Here is a 12,582-nt window from a genome sequence, read left to right on the forward strand (position 1 = left end):
GAGCTGGGCCCGCTCTTCTGCATCTCAGTCCAGGAAGTGGAGGATTCCAGCTCCGTCCTTTAGAACAGGCCCTGTTGTGATAGCCTGGAGGACTCGGGACGATTCATATGTAAATATGGGAAAGCCTGGGGGAAATGCCTACCCTATTCAAAGGATTTTAGGGGGTTGTGGAGCATTCCAGAGCTCTGGGAAGATTCTGCTCTGCCTGCCAGCCCTTCCACCCGTGGGAACATTTGCACCAGAATTTTGGCGCTGCAGGTACGTCCCAGGGTTGCTGGAGCCTCACAAAAGCAGGTAGAACAGTTAGCCGCCTCATTCAAGTGCCGCTTGGGACCTCGCAGGGGTTCAAAAATTTTCCCCAGCAAAGACGGAGCCAGCTTTCAGAGGCAAGGGAAGAGTGAGCGGCTTTTGGCTTTTCTCTTTAACTCTGCTTTGGAATGTGGTTGGTAGAGTTGTGGGAAGCTGCAGGTTAACTGAATCGCTTCCTAGGAACACTGAGGTATGAGCCTGGGACCATGCACTAACCTGAGGGGGTGAGGATATCTTGAGAAGGAGTGGAATGGGGACTTTGCGGGGGAGGGGATGGGGTGGGACAAAAGAAAAAAAACAACCCATCCCTAATTGCTTTATCACAGTAGTAAGTTTGTGCAGTCAGCCCCAGCTCCTAACGCCTCCCGGGCCGCCCTAGGAAGAAAGTGGGGCTAGTCTGCAACTTTTATTGTTAGGCTGGTACTGGGCCTCAGTTTCCTCCATGTGCTTCCGCATCCCCAGATTTTATTGTTCTTATAGAAAAGTGGAACTTTATGGTATCTGAACCATTTCTCCTCGGTGCATTTTACCTTAACCTGGTACAGGTAGCATTTTCTGGCCCGTTGTGGGAGAACTAACTTGTGTTGAGTAATTACCTTGTTTAATTTGCTCAACAGTTCTGCAAAACAGGTATTATTATCCTCATTGTACGTATGAGGACGTTGAGGCCCAGAGGTGAAAATGGACTTTCTCAGGGTTCCCCCAGTTAAAGAGTGGGGGAGTGCACGATTCAAAGGCTTTCAGGGTGAGTGAGGGGCCCGCTCTCTCACTTTGGTGTCCCAGATAGTAAAATTGTTGATCATTTTTTTCCCCCTAGGGTATATTTGGAATAATGGAAAAACAGTTTTACATTTGCAGCTATTTCAAGCCAGGTATTCCTAGTTTGATTTAATCCTTGAGTATTAATTCATGTGTGTGTGGAGCCTGGAGGTCACCTGCATCTTCAGAAGCACCTAGCATTTTGTTAAAACTGCAGATCCATCCAGATTTGCTGAATCAATCTCAGGGGTGGTGCCCAGGAAACTACAATTTAGCAAAAACACCCCACAGGGATTTTTGATTGAGCTAAACTGTTTTCCTTTTTGTTTTTTAAAGTCTGTTCCAGAATTTATAAATCCACCTGCAGGGAAAAAATAGCATGCTGATATTTTAGAAGAATTGTTACCATTTCTTTTTCTCTTCTTAAATATAAATAAAAATCTAATTGTGTCTCTTAGGTTGTAAGTTGCTGACTTCTAATTGATGAGTGCTTGCTGGTATTTTATGCTTTCAAGTATTATAATTAATAGAACTTTGATTCTTGAGAGATAATAGTTTCCAGGGAATTTTTAAGATTTGAAGCAAATAGGCCCTGACCTTTTAAAATTGAGATTCCAGGCTAGAGAGGCAGAATAGTGCAGGATTAAGTGGATTTAAATACAGGATTTGGATTTAAATATATTTAGATTCAAATTCCAGACTTGCCATTTACTCACTACATAGGCTGGGACAAGTTGGTCAGTCTCTCAAAGGCTAGGTTTTCTTATCTGTTAAATGGGAATAATAATACTACTTTAGAGTTTTGATGTGAATATTAAATGAGTTCAGGGCCATAACACGTAAAGCGCCTAGCACGTGGTAGGAATTCAGTGAGTGTTCTCCCTTTCCAGAGCTTTTTAGTCCTGTGTTTAAGGTGAATTTCTCTTCTCAACTTACAGCTTCTGAAACCATATTTGAGACTGAAATTCTGTAGCTTTGAAATCACGAAGAAAATTTAAAATAAGGCCATTGAAAATCAATTTTTTGTACACTACAATTTAATCATAATTTACTTAATTTCTGATGAAATAAGAGTTATGCTTGAAATTTTGTCATTCTACCAAAAAAAGAGAAATTTTCTAATTATGTCTTTAAGTTTTATTTTGAATAATATCAAATTTATAGAAAATTGCAGTGGTACGCAGATCCTCCTTTATTCACATTTGCCAGTATTTAACATTATGCCATATTTTTGTTTTCATTTTCTCTCTCGCTTACTTTCTCCCCCTGTCTCTCTACACACACACACACACACCCACACTTTTTTTTCTTTACTGTTTGAGACTAGGTTGCATATATCATGCCCCTTAGTAAGTGCCAGTGTGTAATATGGATATTTTCATACATGACCACAATAGATGTGCCATTTCAGGAATTTTTTTTATTTAAAAAATATTTTTAATACAATTTTTAAAGGTTACTTTCTATTTACAGTAATTCGAAAATATTGGCTGTATACTCCGTGTTGTACAGTACATCCTTGAGCCTATGCTATACCCAGCAGTTTGTGCCTCCCACTCCCCCACCCTCTTATTGCCCCTCCCCGCCCACACTGTAACCACTAGTTTGTTCTCTATATCTGTGAGTCTGCTTCTTTTTTGTTATATTCACTAGTTTGTTGTATTGTTTAGATTCCACATATAAGGGACTTCCCTGGCAGTCCAGTGGTTAAGACTTGGAGATTCCAATGCAGGGAGCGCAGGTTCAATCCCTCGTCAGGGAGCTAAGCTCCCATGTGCTGCATGGAGCGGCCAAAGAAAAAGATTCCACATATAAATGATATTATACAGTATTTGTCTTTGTCTGATTTATTTCACTTTGCGTGATTCCCTCCAAGTCTATCAGCGTTACTGCAAATGGCAAAGGTTTGTTCTTTTTTTATGGCTGAGTAGTATTCCATTGTGTGTGTGTATATGTATACACACCACATCTTCTTTATCCATTCATCTGTTGATGGACACTTAGGTTGCTTCCATGTCTTGGCTATTGTAAATAATGCTGCTATGAGCACTGGGGTGCATATATCTTTTTGAATTAGTGTTTTTTTTTTTTCAGATATATACCCAGGAGTGGAATTGGTGGGTCATATGGTAGTTCTGTTTTTAGTTTTTTGAGAAACCTCCATACCGTTTTACACAGTGGCTATACCAGTTTACATTCCCACCAACAGTGTAGGAGGGTTCCCTTTTCTCCACATCTTTGCCAACATTTGTTATTTGTGTTCTTTTTGATCACAGCCATTCTGACAAGTATGAGTTAATATCTCATTGTGGTTTTGATTTGCATTTCCCTGTAATTAGTGATGTTAAGCATCTTTTCATATGCCATCTACATTTCCTCTTTGGAAAAATGTCTATTCAGTTCTTCTGCCCATTTTGAAATAGCGTTTTTTTAATATTTATTAATTTATTTGGTTGCACCAGCAGGCTCCTTAGCTGTGGCATGCAAACTCTTTGTTGCGGCATGCATGTGGGATCTAGTTCCCTGACCAGGGATCGAACCCAGGCTCCCTGCATTGGGAGCGCAGAGTCTTCTCCACTGCATCACCAGGGAAGTCCTGCGTTGTTTGTTTTTTTGATGTTAAGTTGTATGAACTGTTTATATATGTTGGATATTAATCCCTTATCGGTCATATCATTTGCAAATATTTTCTCCTTTCAGTAGGTTGTCTTTTCATTTTGTCAGTGATTTCCTTTGCTGTGAGAAAGCTTTTAAGTTTAATTAGGTCCCATTTATTTTTGCTTTTATTTCCTTTACTTTAGGAGATGGATCCAAAATATTTTGCTGCAATTTATGTCAAAGAGTGTTCTGCCTGTGTTTTCCTCTAAGAGTTTTATAATACCTGGTCTTACATTTAGGTCTTTAATCCATTTTGAGTTATTTTTGTATATGATGTTAGAGAATGTTCAAATTTCATTCTTCTACGTGTAGCTGTCCATTTCAGGAAATTTTTAATTGGTTTAATCATACACCCAATCTATAGTCTATATTCCAGTTTCATCAGCTTGTCCTATTAATGTCCTTTGTAGCAATTTTTTCCCCAGATCAGGATTCAGTTCAGGATCACACATTGCATTTATTTGTCATCTCTTCAGTTATCTTTTCTTCCTTTTTTTTTTTTTTTCCTGGCTGCACCATGTGCATGTGGGATCTTAGTTCCCCAACCAGGGATGGAATCCACACCCCCTGCAGTGAAAGCTTGGAGTCTTAACCACTGGACTACCAGGGAAGTCCTTCAGTTACCTTTAATTGGGAATTGCTCCTCAGGCTTCCTCTTTTATGACATGACATTTTGAAGGATGCAAACCCCTAGGTTTGTCTGATGTTTCCTCAAGATTCATTTCAGATTATGCATCTTCGACTGTCTTTCTATATAGGGTTATTGTGTTACTTCTAGACCTGACATTTGGTAGCACATGATGTCTATTTGTCCCTAATTGGTCGTGTTAATTTTGATTACTAGGTTATGGTGTAACCCACTTCTCCACTCTAGAGTCACTTTTTCATTTCTGTAATAAATAATTTTTAATAACTAATTCAAAACTATGTAGATATCCCGATCATCATCAAAACCCTACCACCAACACCAGAATCATTCACTGATGGTTTGTTCCTGAACCAAATTTTATTCCGATGATTGCAAAATACTGATTTTTCTAATTCCATTGTTCTATATTTATTAGCTGACATTCTACCATAAGAAAGAGCTTTCTCTTCTCCCCCATTTATTTATATACTTATATACTATCAATAAGAGCTCGTGGATTCTTACTTTAGTCAATGGATTACAATGCTTTGCTGTGCTTAGTTATTTTGATACTCAAATTGTACAGATTTGGCCAGTGGGAGCTCCTTCAAGTTGGCTCCATGCCCTTTCCACATGAAGAATTCTGGTTCCTTTTACTGAAGAGTAGTCTTTAGAAGCCAGAATCTGGGTTACACTTTTTAAACATTGGAATTCCTAAATTCTTAGAGAAGGAGCAGTGGGGAAGGTTTTTGGAGACTAAAATCTGCTGTGAAAGCCTAGTTTTCCGTAAGTAGTTTGAACACTTGTGTTTTTGCTTCTTAGATCTGGGTAAAAATATTCTTGTAATCAAACTCAGACTTGCTAGTATGTTTACTTACCAAATTTGTCATTTTTTAAAGTGGATCTTAAGGAATTTGAAGTAAACAGCAGAGATTGCTTCACTGTTGAAATTTTCTCAGTTTATTTTAGCATTTAACATTCATTTTAAATGAACAAATGCCATCTCATGCATAAGATAATAGTTCTCTCCTCATATGTATCTAAGTAACAGGTATTTGTAAAAGCTAATGACAAAATACATATTTGTTTTCATTCTTAGATCATGTGGTATGGTTCTATAGAGGTTTTTTTTATTGAAAATACTATTAAAGAACTTCGTACTTATAGGACATTTGTATCTTCCAGGACATTTGAAGTAGCAAAACTTGCTTGTGGGTCTTCATTAATGTTTTTTTGGTTGTTGTTGTTGTTTTATAAATTTATTTTATTTTTTTATTTTTGGCTGCGTCGGGTCTTTGTTGCGGTGTGCGGGCTTCTCATTGCGGTGGCTTCTCTTGTTAGGGAGCACAGGCTCTAGGCACGTGGGCTCAGTAGTTGTGGCTTGCAGGCTCTAGAGCGCAGGCTCAGTAGTTGTGACCCATAGGCTTAGTTGCTCCGCGGCATGTGGGATCTTCTCGGACCAGGGCTCAAACCCGTGTCCCCTGCATTGGCAGGTGGATTCTTAACCACTGAGCCACCAAGGAAGTCCCCTTCATTAATGTTATGATAGGGAGAATCTAAACAGTTTTTACATATTTTATTACATGCTAATATTAATCCACCATCACAGTAACTGGAATAAGGTGGGCCCTACAGTCACCCAGATCTCAGACAGATAATTCCTACCTAATTTTTGTCTTTCCCTTAGTTGGCATTATTATGTTCCCCATAATATTATTTTTAATGTGCTGTATCAGTATTTGTAACTTCCAGCTTGGTATTTCTGCTGCTAAGTTCATGAAACGGGTTTTATACCTAACTAAGTGAAAGCAGTTCTTTTTATTTATTTATTTATTTATGGCTGCATTGCGTCTTGGTTGCTGCACGCGGGCTTTCTCTAGTTGTGGCAAGGGGCTACTCTTCATTGCAGTGTGCGGGCTTCTCACTGTGGTGGCTTCTCTTGTTGCGGCGCGCAGGCTTCAGTAGTTGTGGCGCGCGGGCTCAGTAGTTGTGGCTTGCAGGCTTTAGAGCACAGGCTCAGTAGTTGTGGTGCACGGGCTTAGTTGCTCCGCAGCATGTGGGATCTTCCTGGACCAGGGCTCGAACCCATGTCCTCTGCATTGGCTGGCAGATTCTTAACCAAGCAGTTCTTTTTAAGAACAGCACCTCTTTCAACCTCTTTCCCAAGGAGGTTGTAGACGCTGATTTGTCCTCATAAAATGGGCCAGCGACTTGTTTTTAGGACAGATTCTAGAAATGGTATCGCAGATGGGAGAAGTTCTTTCTGCAGGGATGGCTTTCTAAGCTCTTCATCTTCGTGATTAGAACTGACTTGAGGATCAGATTTCCTGATGATTGACAATTGCGAGACCTTTGGTTCTCAAAGAATGTGTTCTTTTCAACTGAAACTATTGCAGAGGCCTGCTTTTACACCCAGAGCTACTGACCAGTTCTCTTTTCCTTTCTAGAAATGACACTCCTCTCCTCCCAGTCTTCAGCACTAGTGGCCCCTTCTGGGTCTGTGTCCACTGAAAGCCCAGAGCAGAGGATGCTGGAGAAGAGAGCCAAGGTGATAGAGGAACTTCTTCAGACGGAGAGAGACTACATTCGGGATCTGGAAATGTGTATGGAGCGGATCATGGTACCCCTGCAGCAGGCACAGGTGGGAACTGTGGGAGAAAGTTAGCTTTGCCTTGAACGTGGTTCTCCAAGCCTGATGCATTAGGGTACGGGAGCTTTCACCACAAAGATTTATTGGGTTTGAAATAAAATGTATTGGGTTTGCTGCTCTTAATTCAAGGGCCCCAGTTTACATTTGTCATCAACTTAAGCGTTCACCATCCTGTCACTTATCAAGTCCATTATTAACTTATTAACTTAAGTTACTGCAATAATTCCTAGGACATTTCCTGTTTCTGTGGCTCCTGAAAACAGTTCCAGTGAGTCTGAGATTGTCACTTTACTGGGAGGCTGTGCAATAATATAATGAAGTCTGGGGATGGTGGGTTACCTGGCTGTAGCACCTGATTGTATAAGGTTTATTCCAGAAAGTCTTACTAATATGTGTATGCTAGACACTCTCTTAGATGCCGAAAATAGGGAAAAAACGTTATATCCCAGGGATTTACAATCCTATTGCTTGTTACTTGACCACTTGGGCTCAGCTTGAGTGTGGACTTCTGGTGCAGTCACTCGCAGAACTTCTCTAGGAAGTGGACGGTGCCATCTGATTTTGGGTACTGGGTGGAATTTGTGTCCCAGTACAATTATAGAAATTGGTTCTACGGTCATTTTACTGTGGTAGTAGGGGAGGGGGGAGCAGAAAGTAGTTGGATCAAGGACAGATGGTGACACTAAAGGCGATGTTAGATGTTCCCATTCTGGAAACTTCGTGAGAGTGAGTGAAGATAACCTTGAGCAGCTTTTGTATCATCCTTTGAAGAGATGTTCTTAATGTGAATGATATGCCATTAATTTTGTTTCTATGCATCTTTGTTTTGTTTTCCTTTCTCAGATACCAAACATTGATTTTGAGGGACTTTTTGGAAATATGCAGATGGTGATTAAGGTCTCAAAGCAATTATTGGCTGATCTGGAAATCAGCGATGCCGTAGGTATGAGCCCCTGCCATTGTTTCAGAAGCAGGTTTTTTTGTTTGTTTGTTTTTTTAATTTCATAGGTAGGAGGCAGGGGAAGGGCCCAGCTGGTACTGAGTAGTTTTGTTAGGAAAAATAAGTGTTAATTACTTAGTTCGAAGGTTATTTGGCCCCTGCTTCTCCTTTTATATACCTTGAGGTGACAGAGGATGCTTGCAATAGAAGAAATTTTTGTTGTCACATGATATGATGTTTTTCAGACCAACAGCTGCAGCCTGTTAGTGGGTCATGAGATCAGTTTAGAACCCAGTAACACAGTGGGTTTATCTTACAGCTAAAGAACCAATCACACTTAGATAAACTGCAGTATTATAGCAGGCTTCTGGCAGATTCGTCCAACTTTGTACAGGAAGAAGACATTGTTATTCTGGTCAGGATCAAACCTGCCGTCTGTCCAGGAAGGAGAATCTATCTCTATCTTCCAAGGCTTTCTGTTTATATAAACATCCTTGGAAATATAATCTGGGACAAGAGCTGTCCCAAGTCATGTAGAAATGCCGTGGAGAATTGATCTTCAAAAAGTTGCCTTTCAGGCTTCCCTGGTGGCGCAGTTGTTGAGAGTCCGCCTGCCGATGCAGGGGACACGGGTTCGTGCCCCGGTCCGGGAAGATCCCACATGCCGTGGAGTGGCTGGGCCCGTGAGCCGTGGCCACTGAGCCTGTGTGTCCAGAGCCTGTGCTCCGCAACGGGAGAGGCCACAACAGTGAGAGGCCCGCGTACCGCAAAAAAAAAAAAAAAAGTTGCCTTTTTTGGGAATTCCCTGGCAGTCCAGTGGTTAGGACTCTGAGCTTCCACTTCAGGGCACCTGGGTTCGATCTCTGGTCAGGGAACTAAGGATCCCACAAGCCATGTGGCCAAAAAAAAAAAAAAAAAAGGATGCCTTTCTTTATTTATAGTCTTATTAATAAAAAAAAAAAACTACTGAATGGTCTCTTAAAAAAAATTAGCACCCAATATATATTTTTCCAATAAAATAAAATAGAAAATATCAGAATGTACTGTAAATAATAACTATAGTTTTTTGAAACGTTTTTCCAATTTTTTGTATATGTATACTGAGTCACGATTTTTTTTTTTTTAATTTATTTTATTTTTGGCTGCGTTGAGTCTTCATTGCTGCACACGGGCTTTCTCTACTTGCTGCGAGCAGGGGCTACTCTTCGTTGCGGTGCGGAGGCTTCTCATTGCGGTGGCTTCTCTTGTTGTGGAGCACAGGCTCTAGGCTCGTGAGTGTCAGTAGCTGTGGCATGTGGCCTCAGCAGTTGTGGCTTGCGGGCTCTAGAGTGCAGGCTCTGTAGTTGTGGCACATGGGCTTAGTTGCTCCGCGACATGTGGGATCTTCCCGGACCAGGGCTCGAACCTGTGTCCCCCACATTGGCAGGCAGATTCTCAACCACTGTGCCACCAGGGAAGCCCTGAGTCATGATTTTAAATGTATTTATTCATGTGGGTCATTGTCAAAATGTTTGAAAAACAATTATTTCTTATAAACAAAGGAATTGTGTTAGTTATCTATTGCTGTGTAACAAATTATACTAAAATTTAGTGCCTTAAAACTAGAAACACGTTAGGTCACTTTCCTGTGATTCAGCAATCTGGGAGTGGCTTAGCTAGGTGATTCTGGCTCAGGGTCTCTCATGAGGTTGGAGTCAAGCTGTTACCTGGGCTGCTGTCATCTGGGGCTCAATCAGTGATCCAGTTCCAAAAGCTCACTCAGCTCATCAAGCCTCTGTTCCTTGTCATGTGAGCCTCTTCACCATCTTCATGACCTCAGGACATGGCAGCTGGCTTTCCTCAAAGTGAGTGATCCAAGAGGAAGAGGAAGCTCAAGATGGGAGCCAGTGTCTTCTTTTTATTTTTTTAATTTATCTTTATTTTTGGCTGCGTTGGGTCTTCATTGCTGTGTGCGGGCTTTCTCTAGTTGTGGCGAGCGGGGGCTACTCTTCGTTGGGGTGCTTCTCATTGCAGTGTCTTCTCTTGTTGCAGAGCATGGGCTCTAGGCTTATGGGCTTCAGTAGTTGTGGCTCGCGGGCTCTAGAGCGCAGGCTCAGTAGTTGTGGTGCACAGGCTTAGTTGCTCCCCAGCATGTGGGATCTTCCTGGACCAGGGCTTGAACCCGTGTCCCCTGCATTGGCAGGAGGATTTTTAACCACTGTGCCACCAGGGAAGTCCCCCCAGTGTCTTCTATAACCTGATCTCAGATACTACATACCATCACTTCTGCCATATTCTGTTGGTCATACAGACCAGCTCTGGTGCCTTGTGGGAGGGGGACATCTTATCACTTTGCTATATTATTGGAATCATAGTGACAAGATGCTACCACAGTTCTAGCCATTCCACTACACACATCACAACATCTAGCAGAAGGAAAAATTGACCCTGTGTCGTTTAATAGTAAGCAGCCTTTCCAGAGCCCCCTCACCAGAATTCTCTTTGTTTCTCATTGGCCAGAGCTGGGTCACATGCGTATGCCTACACAGATCACTAGAGAGGGGAGTAGGCTCATTATGTTGACTTAGGCTAGGTGGTGTTGACCTGACTCACCTGGGAGAGAAATGGACATAAGAACAGTCACGGCTCTGCCCTCCTGCAGGAATGGCTGTGGGATGTTAGGTGATAGTGCAACTTTGTTAACATTTCTCTGGTATTTATTGTACTCCACACACCCTTTCAAGGTATGTCAAGCTTTATCACACTTGTTGCCTATAACAACCCTATGAGGTTTAGCTGCTATTAATCTTACTTTACAGATTGGAAACTGAGACTTACAGCAGGAAGTAATTTGCTCAGGGTCACATGGCTAGTACTTGATGGGACTAACATTCAGACTCAGGTCTTTTCTGTCATCTCTGCATAGGCTGTTAAATCCTGTACAGAACAGCTGCAAGAGAAACTGAAGCCTGGGGTCCTGCTCTCAGTTTAATTGGAGAGGTCAGAGGTCAGGGAGGTTGAGGAAGAAGAAGCACACATTGATTAGAGGTAGCCATGGTGACCTCATTTTTATAGGGGTCACCCTATAAAGCATAAAAGCCAATTTATAGGATTTCATAAGGCACTTGAAATAAGTATCTGTAGGTTATTAATTTGAATTATGAAAGAAATGAGAGAAACTGGTATCTGAAAGAAATTAATTATTAATCAAACATTTTTTCAATTTATTTTATTACCTGTGTATTATGACAACAGTAAAAAGAGGAAATGAAAACAGAATATCCATAATCTCACCCCCATACAATATCAGCTGTTTATTTTTGTTTTTCCCTTCCCCTTCTTGTCCCAAGACAACCGAGGATTTAGGTAGCCGACTGAGATGAGCTGAAGGCATGCGGAGGATGGGGGAGGAGAGGGCCTAGGAACCGTCCGGCTCAGAGCTTTACAAGGAGGGACAGTGTGCAGTGACCGTGGTATGCAATAGGCGAAGCCGAGGTTGGATGAGAGCACCAGCCTGGGGGCTCCAGTCTTGGTCCACCAGGAGGCCAAGCAGTGCATTCAGTGGGGAATTAATAAAGGACAAGGTTTTGAGTGTCTGATAAGGGAAGGTTCTGAGAAGTCAGGGAAGGCAAGTTAAAGCTTCACTGAGCCACTAGCAAAGGGCAGATTGACATGAATTGCATAAGCAATGTTTTATTTTGCTTAAGTTTAATTTATTTTCATATATAATACATATTTTATTATTATATATATATATTTGTTTTTTGTTTGTTTGTTTGTTTTTGCGGTACACGGGCCTCTCACTGTTGTGGCCTCTCCTGTTCCGGAGCACAGGCTCCGGACGCGCAGGCTCAGCGGCCATGGCTCACGGGCCCAGCCGCTCCGCGGCATGTGGGATCTTCCCGGACCAGGGCACGAACCCATGTCCCCTGCATCGGCAGGCGGACTCTCAACCACTGCGCCACCAGGGAAACCCTGAGTATATTTTAAATGTAACTTATTTTTAATGCATTCACATGGCACAAAATTTGAAAGGTACCAAGAACTGCTTAATGAAAACTCTTCTATCTGTCCCCTGCCACCCAGCTCTTCTCAACCAGAAGCAACTAATGATACCAGTTTTCTTATATCTCCTTCCAGAGATAGTTTATCATAACAGCAATTACATATATATTTCTCTACCCTGGTCCCCCATCCCCATTTTAAAAATTTTATATAAACAGTAGCATACTATTCAAACTGTTCTGCACTACACCTTAACTCCCCTTTTAATAAAAGTATGCCTTCCAAGCAGTTTTTATGATCCAGGAATAAAAATGGAAAAGTATACAGTGAGGGGATAACTTGGTGAAAATCCAGGGTAATCCAGGATGCTGGAAAAAGCATCATTGAATTAACTTATAAGCCTGATTGGAGAAGGATTCTAGTTACAGCCAGGACAGGGTCCACAGGGAAGGAGAGACTGGTAGGTGTTCAGGGCTTGGATGATTTAGAAGACGAGGAGGTTGAGATGAGGAAGAAGTACAAGGAGACTCTGGATATGTAGTAATATCTAAGGAACTGGCTTTTTTTATTATTTTAAGCAAGTCCCACAGAAAGAAATACATTTTACCTAATGACCAGGATACATGTTTGTGTGTGTGTGTCTGTGCTTACTTT

At 41.5% G+C, this 12,582-nt stretch overlaps 1 protein-coding gene across 2 annotated transcripts in view; it reads left to right on the plus strand.

Annotated features, from left to right (window-relative positions):
- DNMBP (dynamin binding protein) overlaps positions 1–12,582 on the plus strand; it is a 74,564-nt gene that overhangs the window by 42,607 nt on the left and 19,375 nt on the right. For both annotated transcript variants that reach the window (XM_065894122.1, XM_065894123.1), the window contains 2 exons: positions 6,802–6,995; positions 7,848–7,947. In XM_065894122.1, the coding sequence (XP_065750194.1) occupies positions 6,802–6,995; positions 7,848–7,947 (294 nt within the window). The remainder of the gene's footprint in view (positions 1–6,801; positions 6,996–7,847; positions 7,948–12,582) is intronic.

This window comes from Phocoena phocoena, chromosome 16, assembly GCF_963924675.1.
Source record: "Phocoena phocoena chromosome 16, mPhoPho1.1, whole genome shotgun sequence".
Taxonomy (NCBI): Eukaryota; Metazoa; Chordata; class Mammalia; order Artiodactyla; family Phocoenidae; genus Phocoena; species Phocoena phocoena.